The 15,743-nt window shown below is 43.6% G+C and overlaps 2 protein-coding genes across 16 annotated transcripts in view; one reads left to right on the forward strand and one right to left on the reverse strand.

Annotated features, from left to right (window-relative positions):
* On the reverse strand, nucleotides 202–15,731 carry FAM72A (family with sequence similarity 72 member A). 4 transcript variants are annotated; one of them, XM_021063305.1, is made up of 5 exons: nucleotides 15,024–15,731; nucleotides 12,395–12,535; nucleotides 9,982–10,059; nucleotides 5,999–6,123; nucleotides 202–1,430 (listed from the first exon to the last, which is right to left on the reverse strand). In XM_021063305.1, the coding sequence occupies exons 2-5, from the start codon at nucleotides 12,457–12,459 to the stop codon at nucleotides 1,336–1,338; spliced, it is 363 nt and encodes a 120-aa protein (XP_020918964.1). In that variant the 5' UTR covers nucleotides 12,460–12,535; nucleotides 15,024–15,731; the 3' UTR covers nucleotides 202–1,335. The 4 variants fall into 4 exon arrangements, with proteins under 4 accessions (XP_020918964.1, XP_020918963.1, XP_020918962.1 ...); XM_021063304.1 differs by lacking the exon at nucleotides 15,024–15,731 and adding an exon at nucleotides 12,995–13,479; XM_021063303.1 differs by lacking the exon at nucleotides 15,024–15,731 and adding an exon at nucleotides 12,995–13,479 and having other exon boundaries at nucleotides 12,395–12,663.
* The window catches only part of SRGAP2 (SLIT-ROBO Rho GTPase activating protein 2), a 279,254-nt gene continuing 277,523 nt past the window's right edge, over nucleotides 14,013–15,743 (forward strand). For 9 of the 12 annotated variants that reach the window (XR_002335789.1, XM_021063294.1, XM_021063297.1 and 6 more), the window contains exon 1: nucleotides 14,018–14,174. The gene's annotated coding sequence lies outside the window, so the exon portion shown is untranslated. Of the gene's footprint in view, nucleotides 14,175–15,743 lie in introns of all 12 variants that reach the window. The other 3 variants (XM_021063302.1, XM_021063296.1, XM_021063300.1) reach the window with 3 other exon arrangements.

A 15,743-nucleotide genomic window follows, 5' to 3' on the forward strand; every position in this document is an offset into this window, starting at 1 on the left:
CTTGTGTGGAATAAGTGAATTAAATGTGTAAAGCATTTAGAACAGTGTCTGGTATATGATAAGCATGCAATAAATGTATAGCTCTTATATTCTATACCTTTATGTTTGTAGGCAAGAAAAATGGGTACAATAAGAAATATTTTTTTCTCTATTTTTTAAGGTAAGAAAAGTAGGTAAAATAAAAAATTAAAAGAAGGCTGGTCATTTTTAGAACAAAACTTTATTTACAAAACCGTAACATGGTCTGATTTGATATCGCTGTTGACAAAAGGCCTATAGCTCTTCATTAAAAGGATACATTAATTTTAGCTAAACATAAAACAGGAACCTAACATTATCCCAGTGTCTTAGTCCCTGTGTAGCTCTGAATGCAGCTCCAAACTAAACAAAATTAAGAAAAACCCCCCACCTCTTTACAATGTACAAAGGCATAAGCAAGCCACTTCTTTCCTTTTTTTTCTGTCTAAGAATTGGAACTGAGACCACTCATCTAAAATTTGCTATTTACAGAGAAAGCCCTAGAGGATGGGATAAGTTAAAGATGGAGGTTCAGTTTATCTGGTTTTCATAATACACTATCCATATGACTTTAGAGGAATGTAAATAAATAATATTGATACACAGTATATATTGATCATTTTCTGACAAATTTATACATCTAATATCATGCTGAGGAATCAAGAGGGTTTCTTCCATCATTTTATTTTTAAAGTTTTAATTTATTCTATTTGCTGATTCACAAAGTCTTGTCCCATAGTAACATGGTTACCACCAGTATAACATATGCTAGCCAGTACCCATAGATACTGGACCACGGAAAATTCCCTGTTAAGCTTTAATTCCCGGCTGAGCTTCACCCATATATGCCTGCTTAAATGCATGGTTTTACACATGGATTCATATAATGGATTTATGCATGGTGATATGTATGTGGTGGATAGTTATGCTGCTTATTTAGGAATGTAAAATTAACGGCATCTGGCATCTTGTTGTAAGAAAAACTTCCCCAGATTGGGAGATAGCTGAGTGACACGTGAAAGAATCTTCTACTGTCTGAATTTAAGAATACACTTAAAAAAAAAAAGAATACAGAATACACTTATACCAAGCAGAGGGATGGATGGAAGAGAGGAAGGCTAGAAGTAGAAGCAGAAGAAAAGAACCACACAGGGAATTCATTCGAGACAATAAATAAATAAATCAACAAATGCCCCATTTTTTGATTTTGGAAAAAAGAAATCACTGGCAAATTCTCACTAACAATTTAGAAATTGATCCATTAATATATATTTTAAATAGGAAAAAGTAAATTAGATATATATATCATAATTCTATTCATCTAATACACTCCTCTGCTGAGATATCTAACATGTCTTCATCTGTACTCTCTTCTATCTCTGGCAAGTTGCCCCAAAGTAGGAAGTTTACGCCTAAAAAAAAAAAAAGTCATAGCATTATTTGGTGCTGACTACTGTTATACCTCAGAACATGTTTATACAACCTTATATGTGGGAGTTCCCTTGTGGCTCAGCAGAAACAAATCCGACTAGTATCCAGGAGGATGTGGTTTCGATCCCTGGCCTCGCTCAGTGGATTAGGATTCAGCATTGCTGTGAGCTGTGGTGTATAGGTTGTAGGCTCGGTACTTCTTGGATCCCGGGTTGCTGTGGCTGTGGTGTAGGCTGGCAGCTGCAGCTTGGATTCAACCCCTGGCCTGGGAACTTCCATGTGCTGTGGGTGTGGCCCAAAAAGCCAACCCCCCCAAAAAAAAACCTTACATGTTCATGTTCTTATATTAAACAACAGTATTAGCAGTTAAGAAAAAAGCTATTCAAGAATGAACTGCAAATAAAATATCTAGATATTAAAAGTATCTCAACTACTACTAGATTTAGATACTAGTAGAACATCTAGAATATCTATTTTATTTTTGTTTTTTGTCTTTTTAGGGCCGCACCTGTGGCATATGGAGGTTCCAAATCTAGGGGTCCAATCTGAGCTACAGCTGTCGGCCTATGTCGGCATAGCATCATCGCCAGATCCAAACCGAGTCTGCAACCTACACCATAACTCACAGCAATACTGGATCCTTAACCCGCTGAGCGAGACCAGGGATGGAACCTGCGTCTTTATGCATACATACTAATCAGATTCGTTTCTGCAGAGCTACAACAGGAACTCCTAGAATATCTAGAACACAAACATTCTTTAAACCCTTTTAAGCAAGGGCTTGAGTTCTAACATCTTGGAACTCATCTTTATATTAAAAAATTTTTTTTTGCCTAAAATTATTTACTTACTTACTTATTGTTTGCTGCACCTGTGGCATGTAGAAGTTTCTGGGCCATGGATCAAACCTGTGCCACAGCAGTGACTCAAGCTGCTGCAGTGACAATGCCAGATCCTTAACCCACTGTGCCACAAGAGAACTCCTAAAATCTTGGAACTCTGAAGGATCTTGGGAGTCCATTTGCTCAAACCCTGCCTCCAGCAACATTGTGCCATAATCAGTCTACATTGATAATTTTCAAATACATTTTAGTGATTTTTAAGAATGGCGATCTCACAAGATCTTTTTAGATTAAGTATCTCTTTGGAGGGTGCATGGGAAAGGCCTGAATAAGTCTCCTCATCTCTTCAACAAGCATGGAAATCGCTGGTACTTTTCTTCTGATTAAACAAAGCGAGGTTTCAGAGCCATTTATAATACCAATGGTAATCCTTGATATACGTGGGTGTTAGCCCAAAGGCTGTCAAGATAGAAATAGAAACTTTAGGACCAGGTTGTAGCTATCAGCACAATAAACAAAGCCTCACTGTGAAAGGATAGTCAGATTTCACATTAAAGAATCCAGTACTGGTATATAATACAAGATCACATACATAGTAGAGGATAATGAGCTGGTTTATTATGGGCACACATGATACTGTAACTGCAAAGCACTATGTTGAAAAAAAAAAATTGACCTCTAAGAGAGCCAGGAAGAATGCAAATCTCAAGCTGTCCAGTCATCAGTGTGGGCACGAGGAGGACAGAGCAGCTCTGGATATGCACTCCACACGGACTGAGCTAGTGGCCAGGCCACATGGTGGAATGGAATGAGCCGGGGTTTGGAGATTTGACTTGAATCCAGTTTCCACCACTACTAGTACACCATGAATGATTTTACTACTTTTAGTACAAATATATGCAACTGCAGGCAATATATATTATTTTTTGTGTATTTAATTTTTTTTGGCCAAGCAACTGCAGGCAATATTCCCTGGCACGGGAACTTCTGGTATACAGAAGTTCCCGGGCCAGGTATCAAACCCATGCTACAGCAGTGACCTGAGCCACAGAAGTGACCTGAGCCATAGCAGTGAAAATGTTGGGTTGATCCCAACCCACTGAGCCACCAGGGAACTCCTTGTGTATTTAAAATTTTTTACAGTATGGTATTATATGAGTCTCTTCTAATTTGCTTTATTCATTCAAAATTATGTTTTTGAGATTTACCTATGTCCATACATATAGATTCAGTTCATTTCTTTTAATTTCTGTAGGGCATTCCATTGTGTGAATTTAAAAAAGCAAAACAAAACCCATATATATCTTAAATATGGTCCATCACTCATCCTTTGCTCTAATATTTCCTCTCATTTTGCACAGGGGCTCAAGGAGACTGCACAAGAATGTGCACCATTAAAACAGTGAAAACAGTCAATAGTCTCTTTTGGTTGAGATGCTGGAATTTTAATCAGTCAAGAAAGTAGCATCTATTTGATGCAGATTCATGTCTATCACATTATTTTCCATAATTTTTTCGTATTTTTTAATTGCTTACAATACAAAACACTCCTCCCCCACCCCCCTGCCCCAAGAATGGATGTGGTTCTGCTTTTGAAGAGATGACAGGCTAGTAAGGAATCACTCGGACAAAAATCAAAGGGACAATTTGAACCCCAAAAGGTAAATGGGGAGCTGAAGACAACTTGACTTGGAGGGCATTCGCCAACCCCTGAGCACTTGAACCGAGCTCTCCCAGGCCTCCTCCGGAAAGTCTTGGGAAATCAGCTCTACATGTGAAGGCTGACCTAGAACATAGACTTCTTGGGACCCTTTCGGTCTAGACATTCTAGAATTTTCTAAAGCTAGTGTACATAGTCTTGCGCTGCTCCTCACTCGGATGCCTCAAGGACAGTTCCAGTGCCATGAGCAACCCTGCTTTAAATCAAGCGTCCAGAAAATCTTGCTTTAAACCCCAGTATTAGGTTTACAAAGGAGAAGCTTGATATTCTTGGAGTCAGGACTCAGAGACACAAGGGGCTCAGCACAATTGGTTCAAAGGAGAAAAAATAAACCAAGAGCCTGGATCTGACAGAAGCAGCACCTTCCTTTCTCTGTTAAGAAGGGAGGAAGGAAATCCTGTGATACATCTGTTTCTCATGGATTAGATTCAATGCGAATGGAAGAATGCGGGGCTTTTATCTTTGAAAAATTGACCAATACGAAAAAGTAAAACAAAATTGAAAAATCTCCACCCTGTGTTTGGAATTCTATGAAGCAGGAAAAACAGTATCAAAGCAGAAACCTCCTTTCATGTGTGTCCTATGAGGGACACAAATATAAACTGGAGGCTTACATTCAGAGCCGCTCTCTCACTTAGGGAAGTTCAGGTAAGTCCTTGCTCAAAAATGGCCTTCTTAATGTACTAGAGTCTTAAATTAAGGCCTCCAGGAGTTCCCGTCATGGCTCAGTGGTTAACGAATCCGACTAGGAACTCTGAGGTTGTGGGTTCGATCCCTGGCCTTGCTCAGTGGATTAAGGATCCGGCGTTGCTGTGAGCTGTGGTGTAGGCCGGTGGCTACAGCTCCAATTCAACCCCAGCCGGGAACCTCCATGTGCTGTGAGCTGTGGTGTAGGCCGGTGGCTACAGCTCCAATTCAACCCCAGTCGGGAACCTCCATGTACCGCGGGTGCGGCCCTAAAAAGAAGAAAAAACAAAAAGGCCTCCAAATAATGGGTTGAGAGCCACAGTCGAATGCCAGGTGATTAAAAAAAAAAAAATCAGAGTCTATAAAAACCCAAATGTAATTGGAGGGTTTACAGCCTCTGATGACCTAGCTCACGATTCGTCATCTCTTAGTCTGTAAAGGAAAATCATACTTTAAAAAAAGGAATACATTTTAAGTTCTGAAGAGGACTAAAAACATACATTTGAAAACTTGAGCCTGTGAGTGCCAACTCAGACGTCAAGTTTTTTAGACTTGTTCTCTAAACTGAAGTTCTGTAGACTTCAGTTCCCACTTAAAAATTCCCACAAAGAGCCAACTTAGTGTATTGTGTAAGTAGATTTGAGACAATGAGAACATGTGTCCTATAACAAAACTGACAGGCTCCAGACAATACAAAATGTATTACATACATATCTTTTAAGAATGGGTTGTATATTTTCTGACTAGATAATCAGTATAACATATTGATATCAACTACATCCCCTGATTAAATTTTTATCATAATGTATTAATATAGATGCCAAGATATCAATTTTATCCTGAAGCAACGTCACCAAATGCAGAGGTTACCTAGTCATCTTTCCTCCCAACTCCCATAACCCCAGCCCCCCTCCTCCCTTTTTACACACACACACACACACACTCATATACACAATTGACTATTGACCTAAATTCTTCCCAAATTCCCTGGAGTCATGATATGTATCAAGTCACCAATTTGGAGCAATTAAAGTATTAATTTATAAAGGTCAAGAACTCCACCCAAGAAGTACGAGGTTCTTAAATATGATGATCAAAATAGAAAGGGCAATGAATTTTGGCTAGTAGTTTCCATAAGTAAGTGTTTGGGATGAAAGGATCGAAGGTTTACTCTAGTGAATCCACCCCACTAGAGAAGGTCTCAGTGGGGATCCTGAAATGATCTATGGAGAGGTTCACTCCATATCAAGCACTGATAAAGAAATGCTGTAGAGGAATGCCCGAGTCAATTGGTTCTTACCAGTAGAGTCGAGTCTGTTAATACCATAAACCGCCTGGCTGTGAAATATCCAGAAGTGTCCATTGTTGCAGGAAAGAAGGCAGGAACAACACGGAACAATCACATGATAACCTACAATATTCCCACTAAAAAAGAAAGTAAATAGTATTAGATATAAGGTAATGTCTGGCCATGGCAGCATTTTATATGCTAATGTGAGTAGATAGACCGTGTAAAAATCTCATTTCCTCCTAACAACCTCCATTGCTGGGATCTTTGGGATGGGATTTACTCTGATGATGGCTACAGCTCTACTGTTAAGGGGGAAAATAGTCCTTACGTGAAATAATAGGAATGCATTCTCTATTTCTTTGCTAGTATTGTTTTACGCATGCTCCCTTCAGAAATTAGTTTCTAGATGCCATAAGGTTGTGATTTGTTCTGTAAAGCACCCTAAATTGATGGGCTGGATGAACAAAATCTATGAAATAAACTCAGACCTGTGAGTAAAAGGTTTTTGTTCTCCCCAGGACTGCAAGTTGGGTTCTTATATGTTCTAGTTCCATGCCAGCACCTAAAAACTGTTTCAACAGATGGAGGAGTAGGAAGACAGCGTGAGCCCATGAAAACTGAACACAAGCTGGCTGCTCTAATTTTAGTTGTAGTGTTTTTGAAGGAATTCAGAAACGAAGCAAATCCACAGCTTCTCGAGAAAGTTGCAAAAGTTTATTTATTTATTTTTACTCTCCTCAGGGTTATCTTTCTGATTAGAAATGCTTTGCTCCTGTAGAGGTTTTTGGTTTTCTATCTAGTCACCATTAAATAGAGTGAATACACAGGGAAAGTTTTAGCTGGTAATTTTTTTTAAAGGACAATATGAACTGCTTATACCATGAGTTGTGAAAATTCCTATTATAGCTTGTACCCACTCTGTGAAATATGAGACTCAGCTGTTTTTGTGAGGTCCCATAAGAAATACTATAAAAGGTACTGGCCCACTTAAACCATGTCTTCCAATCACAATCTTCTTGATGAGCAAATAAATGAAAGCAAAAGTTGTTCTTGGACTAGGACTGACAGTTACTTGTAAGACTGTATTGCAAGAGTAAATTCTATGCTTCTAATTACCACCCAAATTCATTCATTCACTCAATCATTCAAGGAATGTTTATAGAACATCTGCTATGTGTCAGGGGCTGTTCCAGGTGCTAGGAATACAGCAGTGGACAAAGTCCTTGTTCTCATGAAGCTAATATTGTCTTAAGGACCCATCACACCACTTTGCTCCCTTGTTAAAACCCCTTCACTGGCTTCCCATTGGCCAAAAATGAAAACCAAAAAACCCCTTCATACCACGGTCTAGATCTGTGCTGTTCAAAACATGGCTCTTGAGCACTTGCAGTTTGGCTGGTCTGAACTGAAATGTGCTCGGGTATAAAAATACACTCGATTTCAAAGACTAAGAATAAAAAAATAGATTGTAAGATATTTCATTAGTAATTTTTTATGCTGGTTACATGCTGATACGATAATATTTTGGCTATATTAGATTAACTAAAATATACAGTTAAAATTTATGTTGCCTGTTTCTTTTCACTTTGTAAAATGTGGTTACAGACTTTTTTTTTTTTTGTCTTTTTGCCATTTCTTGAGCCGCTCCCTCGGCATATGGAGGTTCCCAGGCTAGGGGTCGAATCGGAGCTGCAGCCACCAGCCTCTGCCAGAGCCACAGCAACGCGGGATCCGAGCCGCGTCTGCGACCCACACCACAGCTCATGGCAACGCCGGATCGTTAACCCACTGAGCAAGGGCAGGGACCAAACCCTCAACCTCATGGTTCCTAGTCGGATTCGTTAACCACTACGCCATGACGGGAACTCCCATGAGACATTTTTAAATGACATAGGTGGCTTGCATAGTTCTACTGGATGTCGCTGCTCTAGATTATCTGGGTTCTGACCGCATCTCTAATCCACCCACATTACTCTCATCCAATACTTGTAATGTCTCAGTCACACTGGCCATCACCTTTTTTATACCTTGAACATCTTTTTTTTTTTTTTTGGCTTTCTGGGGCCACACCCGCAGCATATGCAAGTTCCCAGGATAGGGGTTGGGGTTGAAATTGGAGCTGAGGCTTCCGGCCTAACCACAGCCACAGCAACGCCAAGCCGCATTTGCGACCTACACCACAGCTCATGGTAACGCCAGATCCTTAAGCCATTAAGCGAGGCCAGGGATCGAACCCGCGTCCTCATGGATACTAGTCGGATTCATTTCTGCCATGCCTGAGGTTCTTCTTGCCTTAGGTTTTTTGCCCTTGCTGTAACCTCTGCCTAGAACATTCTCCCATTGGCTCCTTCTTAACTTACCCTTTAAGATTCAACTGCAAGGTTACCTCCTTATGAGAAGGCATTCCTGACCAAGCTATCTAAAGTAGCTCTTACCCACTCCCGCAACCTCTTATTCTCTATTAATTATTATTCTTTCCTTTGGAGTACTTCCTAGCACAGTCAAGATCTCATTTATTTAAATATCTTCCTGACTGATTGATTGTCTTCCTACTAGAATATAATGTCCAAAGGACTGTAACTTTGTTTTCCTTAAGGCTGGAGTTCCAGCCCCTATAACAAGGGCACATGGTAGGACCTCCGTATACAGTTTGAATGAGTGAATAAAAGAAATCAAATGGTCATGACCACATGAAAAGAGTTTGCTAATCTAAATGATTAAGATTATAATTTATAGGAGTTCCCACTGGGGCAGTGGATTAGGAATCTGACTGCAGGGGCTTGGGTTCAATCCTCTGCCAGGCACTGCTGCGGCCAGCACTGCAGGTCAGTGGGAGACCCTGGAAGAGGGACAGCGTGGCCTAACAGACCACAGAAGACGCCTACATTTAGAAAAGTGGGGGACCAGGAGGCACTCCGTTCCAAAGAACAAAGGCCTCTAGGTTTCAGCACACAGGCCTTTTATTAGAGAAAGTGACATAGGTTAATGAGCAAAATCAAGTGCAGTTAATGATAAGGCTATCTCTTAGTGGTTGTGCTTTTGCCAAATTTGTTTCCTGCATCATTTAGCAGTTTCCATGGTCTCTAACGAGGCACAGTGGGTTAAAGGATCCAGTGTTGCCACAGATGCGGCATAGATTCAGTCCCTGGCCCAGGAACTTCCTTATGCCACAGTGTAGCCATAAAAAAAAAAAAAAAAAAAAAAAAAAAGGATTATAATTTATAATCCAAACTCCATTTAAATAGGAAATCTCAATTTTTTCTTTCTCTTAAAAAGGGCTAATAACACTCAAGTCTGTCATCTGTGTTATAATTTATAGTTTATTAAACTTTTTTTACCCCCTTTTTTGGCCACCTCCACGGCATATGGAGTTCGCCAGCCAGGGATCAGATCCAAGCTGTAGTTGCAGCAGGATCCTTTAACCCACTGTGCCAGGCTTGGAGATCAAATCTGCGTCCTGGTGGTGCAGGGGCACTACCAATCCCTTTGGGCACCACAGTGGGAATTCCTATCAAGCCTTTTAACCTTCATAATTTACTTGATCTTTAACAACCCTACAAAGTAAACACAAAAGATATTTTAATTTCTATCTTAAGATGACAACTATAGTCTTAGGATAGAAACAGGTTCAGAGGCTTAGAGGTTTAAGGCGTTTACTCAAGCTAACATAGAGAATAAAGGTAGGGCCAAGGCTCAAACCTGATTTTTATGACTACAAATCCAAGTGTTCTTTCTCCCCCCAAAACTACACTGCTTGTTTCTGAAAGTTAAAGCAGATATTTGTTAATGCACTTTGAGAAACTGTAAAATCATATACACATGTAAAGCGCCACGAGACCCTTTTAAAAAACAGTTCTGTGTAACAAATGGTTTTTCAACGGCTCATCGCATGGGTGATAACCAGTGCTCGATGCAGTCCACTGAACTCTGTGCTTTGGTGTCAACATCCATCTCCTAAACCCAGAGCTATTTGGAATATTGCCACAAATTACCATTTTAAACATGCGATGTCCTTCAGTTTACATTTGCAGATTTCAGTGAAATAGCATCTTCCAATGAAGTCCACTGCACTGGAGAGGGAAAAGTGTAGAGATAGTCAAATGTACATAAAAAACATGTTGTAAAAAAAAAAATACAAAATATAGTAAGTTAACCATTTAAAAAATATATATATTAATTTGCTTTTTAGGGCCACACCTGTGGCATACGCAAGTTCCCAGGCTAGGCGTTGATCCCAAGCTGTGTCTGTGACCTACACCACAGCACACAGCAACTCCGGTTCCAAAACCCACTAAGAGAGGCCAGGGATCATGGCTATTAGCTAGGTTTGTTACTGCTGAATCACTACAAGAACTCCACCATTTTTTAAGTGGACAAGTTCATAAGTGTTAGGTGTGTTCACATTTTTGTGCAATGAATCTCCAGGCCATTTTCATTTAGCAAAACTGAAACTCTGTACCCATTAAATAACAACTCTCCATTTCCCTCTTCCCCTGACCCTCAACCACCATTCTACTTTCTGTTTCTATGAATCTGACTACTTTAGATACCACAGATGAGGAGAATCACATAGCTTTTGTCTTTTAGTGACTTATTTCACTTAGCATAATGTCCTCAAGGTCCATCCATGTTGTGGCATGTGACAGGCAGGACATCCTTCCTAAGGCTGAATAATGTATCAATGTATGCATAAACCACATTTTGTTTATGAATTCATCTGCTGATGGACATTTGGGCTGTTTCTGCCTCTTGGTTATTATGAATATGCCATTTATTTTCCATTAAAGTGGCACCATTTTATATTCCCACCAACAGTGCACAAGGGTTCCGATTTTTCCGAACCCTTGATACAAAAAGTACTTTTGATTGTGATTTACATGAATTTTGTAAACCCAAAGAGCCAAAAGAGACTCTAAGAGAACTATAGTATATTTTGTTAAGAGTTAATATTTGTGAGCTCATTATAAATGACAAACAAACCTTCCATGTAAAAAATCTTGTGTGTTCATTGACTCACATCCATGTTAGCGCATTAATCCATCACCACTGTAACCATTATAAGGAGGAGTAGACAAGGGAAAAGACCTGATTATATTCCAGATCTGGCCTAACCTTTAACAAGTCACATATCTGAGCCCTCCTTGTGACTATCTTAAACTTTCCACAGGTATTACAAAGACTAATGGGTTAATATTTAAAATTTTTGTTTCTGTATGTGCTACTAAAAAGAAAAGGCGCTAGATAATTTAAATCATAGAAACTTGGCAAGAGTAGTTTCTAGATTTATTGTCTACTGCTTCTTCTTCTTATAACACATACATACTCACAGAGGTACTTGAAATAATAACCCATTTATCTTTGCAGTAAATGAGGGCCTTTGGCTTTGTCATTAGGCATGACCACATTTAAACCAATGTAGATAGGATTTCAAGGAAGAGTCCACAGCTTTGAGTATATTTAAAAAAATTTAAAGTGTCTATCGTGATCATAAAATCCATTTGAAAGTATTCTGATTATTAGCCTGACTCCTCTGGCTCTGTGTCCAAAGAATAGCTGTCCAGGTATATTTTTGATAATTACTTTTTTGCTTTAATGATAAAGTTTCAATAAAGAGCATAATCTTTAAAGTCATGTAAGGGCACATATAAGTCGACTATAGAAAGAGAAAGTATGTTTTAGAACTAGAAAAAAGGTATATTTAAAGCAAATAAAATGGCCTTTTCAAATAAAAAGCTAATTCTTAAGGACTACCCAATAATAAGTAGTGACTGAAAACAGAATTTAAAAAGGATTTAAGTATGCAAACAAATACATAATGTCTCAAATAGGCTTTATGGGAGCCAAGGATCATTTTAAGGCTAAGTCTCTATTTCATCCCATGAAAATCAACACAAGTCTTTCTCACTCAGAGAGACAGAGGGAGAGCAGGAAAGAATACTGAATTAGATGGACAATTGATCTGATTTGACATGCCAATTGCAAATAATGGTAGAAAGCTAGGGAAAGTTTTTTGGTGTAAAACTTCAAGGATAAAAATGAAAAACTCAAATGACCTCTCTCACCAACAGTACAGAAAATCTTGCCTAAATTACCTAGAATCTGGATTGTGGACTTGATCCAGTGAGAGGATGGTTAGGCAGCACACAGCTGCCAGGGATCCAACTTGAGAGATCACATGACTATAAGTGAGCTAGCACATTACATCAGGACTGACCACTCTGGCTAAACCACAGACTTCGTCCAGACAGTCTGCCCCCTTAGTTACACTCCCAGGGGATCATCAGACTGTTGGGAGTGGCTGGAACACCAAAATGATAACCTCCTTTGTTGACTCCCAGAAGTCCAAGCCAAACACTTTTCCCACTTAGTTAAAGGCTACTGTTGCCCGCCAATAGCATGACTTACTTGGTAGGAGGGATGTCTGTAGAGAAAAGGTCTATTTCAGTGTCGCCCAGCAAAACAGCCTTCATTCCTCTATAGCTGAGCACTTGTTTACAGAATTTGCAACACAGGATGGACACGCGGCGGTCCTTGAAACTACAACAGCTGGTAGACATGGCGTCCGGGGAAGGATGAGATGTGGGATTTTCAAAGTGGAAACAAGAGCTATTCCTTTCCTAGTTTGATGCCCCAGGTTAAAAATCAAATTGCGAGGCCTCGAGCTTTTCTAGGCCCTAAAATCGAGAAGGGAATGAGTTCCTTTTCGATTTTCCCGTGGGAGGGTATAAGTAATATTTACTGAACAGGGACGGGAGAAATAGCAACTTTGACTTTCTCTTCAACTTTCGGGCAAGGGAGTGGAGAGGAGACAAAAGGCAAGCTGCCTCGGGAACTTTTCTGCAATATTCCCTTACTCCAGTCTAGAAGGATCCTTTACCCTTTAACTCCCGCCCCTTTGGCAATTCCCTCAGCTTCTCCCGTGTTTTATCTAAACCTTCCCTCTTAAGCCCCTCCCACGGAGAGCTCCAATTCCTCTCTCTGGGATCGCAGGCTAAGCTTTCCTACCCACGCCTCCTCTTTGGAAATCTTTCTCCTCTCCCCAGAATTCAGAAATCTCCTCAGCTTTCCCACTGGAAGGATCCTGGGTGCTTCTTAGGCCTCCCGCGACCCTCCTCTGTTCTGCTCGTTCGCGGGCCCACCGCTTCACTTCTCTCCCCGCAGCCCCCAGCCCTTAGCGTGCGGGCTCTCGCGCGGTTCCTCTCGCGTCTCTCTCCCCTCGGCTCTCCCTCGTGCCCCCCGCAGTCCCCTCAAGTCTCTCCCGAACGGCCGCTCCAGAGCGCGCGGTGGTATGGGTGGGGCGGGACAGAGGTCGCTTTGGGGGCTCAGACGGCGTTGAGGTCTCTGCCACCGATTGAGGTCTCTGCTACCGAACAGGTCGTTTTTTGCTCCCTCTTCCGCTCTCTCTGCCTTTCCAACAGGCTGTCAGTTTGAATTGCCAGCGTCGCGCACCGATTGGGAGAACTAGAGTTTGCCCACGTCCCGCATTGGAAGGCTTGGGAGCCTGCCCCTGGCGAGATCTTAGTGGCTAAGAAACCGTACGCCACGCCCCAGTAACGGTGCCTTGATCCACTCGGCTTTCTGGTTGGCGGATCTTGGCCACGCCCCCGATCCCATTGGTCAGCCCTGGGAGGTTGGGGCAAGACCTACTCCCGCCTCAGTGAGAGAAGCAAGGCACGCCCTTCGCGCTTTTTACTGGAAGACATTCTAAAGGTTCCCGCCGGTCTCTACTCTCTATTGGCTAAAACTCTCCGCAACGCCCCTCCTCTCTACCCCGGTCCAATTGGTCGTGCCTTCTCTCAGGAGTATGTGTTTGGCTGTGGGTTCCATTTTAATCCCGCCCATCAGTTCTACTTTGGGGTTCGGCCACCCTGGGAGGAGCTTACTCTGTGACCACGCCTCGGTAGTGCTAGTCACACCCCCAAGTTTCGCCAGCTCCTCCTCCTCATTCCAGGCCTCTCGGGATCAGCTATTTCTATTGGCTAAGAGCCCCATCGGTCGATAGAAAACGGGTGGTGATTGGCAAGGGGGTGGGCTCTGCTTCCCGGCGGGGTCCTGCGGAGTTGGCGGAGGCTCCTCCGGGGACTAGGGGACCGATCTGCGTAGAAGCGGGTGGCGGGGAAGAGGGGAGGAGAACTCTGTGTGGGAAGCGGAGCCGGGGGCCTGGGACCCGTCGCGTCAGAGCCAGGTAAAGGCTCCTTCCCTCTCCCCTTTTTCTTCCCGGCCGCGGAGCTGGAGCCCTGACTGAACAAACCCGGGCAGGGGCGGGAAGGAGAGGGCGCGGATGCTGCTTTCGGCAACGCTTTAACATTGTCGCTTGGAATATCTCAGACCCCCTCCCCCCATGACCTACTCCCAGTCTCCCAGTGCAGCCCATAATACTACTCAGGACTGCATCTCCGCCTATCACCATACTGCCTAGGACTCTGCGTTGGCTCACATGCAGCCGCGCAGTCCGCACCCAGCCCCCTCCCCAAGTCCTGCACATGGGCAGCCTCGGTCCACCTTTTGGCAACCGTCGGTGGCATCACTTGCAGCCATCAGCTGCCCTCTTACTCTGTCTCCAAGCCCCGGCAGACAGCCCAGTTACAGCCCTGGACCTAGAAGGATGGGTGTTCCGCACTGCTTCCGGGGCTCTTCCCCTGCCCGAGCCCCCAGCCGGACCTGAATGGCTCCTCTTTACGCGCTCCAGTTCCCAGACATATCTGGAACCGCAAAGTTGTTAACATCCTAGCGCTGCGTGTAGCATCGCGGCCCACAATAGTCTCCTAACTTCCCCCCCAGCCCCAGGGTTATCCTCCCTTTGCCCTCTCCCCGCCTATCAAGCGCGTGCAGAAGCTCCAGTTATCCCTGGCTCCCGTGCAGTCTTAGGACCCCACCTCTCACCCCCCTCCTCTCTTCCTGCCGGCCTGAATCACCACGCCGCTTCTGCTCTCCCTTCCTCCCTCAGTGCGGCCCTTTCTTCAGGCGGGGGAAGTGGGAGACTCCCGGCGCGGAAAGGGAACCGGGCGGCCCAGGAGGGAGAGTCGCCGCTTACAGCGCGTCTTGTAGCGAGACTCCCGGCACTACACTCCGCCCTCTTCTCTCCCGCCTCCTGGGCCTGGGTCGAAGCGGAATCTCCTAGGGCACCTCCTGGTGCGAGGAGTCGGGACTGCTGCCCTCACTGGCCTTGCCCTAACCCCCAGCCTGGGATTGGGTGCGGTATCTGAGATCTCTGGGCTTGGGTGACCAATTAGGGGTGGCATTTAGAGTCACTCTTGTCCCTGACTTGGGACAGGCGGCGGCTGCCTTCCGTCCCCCCGTCCCCCACCCCCGCCTTCCCGGTTTTCCCGACTCCGACCCTCGCCTCTAACCAGTTTCCTGCTTCTGCCGACCACATTGTTTTCCTGGATGTGTCCCGTGCCGAGCAGGCTTTTTCCTGCAGATCTACCCCCCCCGCCCCCCCCTGCAACATTTTGCTGCCAAGAGAAGCTAGTAACCAAAAACAAAACAACTGAGAGGAGGGGCGGAGGGGAAGAAAAGTTGTGCCCGGGTGCCTTGTCCCTCCCCGGCTTTGATCCCCTTTGAAGTCCAGGGAGTTGTCCCAGCCCGGGTCGGGGACCGCGTCGGAGGCAGGGCCGGGAGAGTTCCCTCCGGCTGACGCTGCCCAGTTCGGGAGGCCGCCGAGGTGCCGCAGTCCCCGCCCGGAGCCCCGCGTTCCCGCCGCAGTCCCCACCCAAAGCCTGCTAAGGCGGCTGCTCCAAAGTGTTTTTTTTTT

Source organism: Sus scrofa, chromosome 9 (assembly GCF_000003025.6).
Source record: "Sus scrofa isolate TJ Tabasco breed Duroc chromosome 9, Sscrofa11.1, whole genome shotgun sequence".
Taxonomy (NCBI): Eukaryota; Metazoa; Chordata; class Mammalia; order Artiodactyla; family Suidae; genus Sus; species Sus scrofa.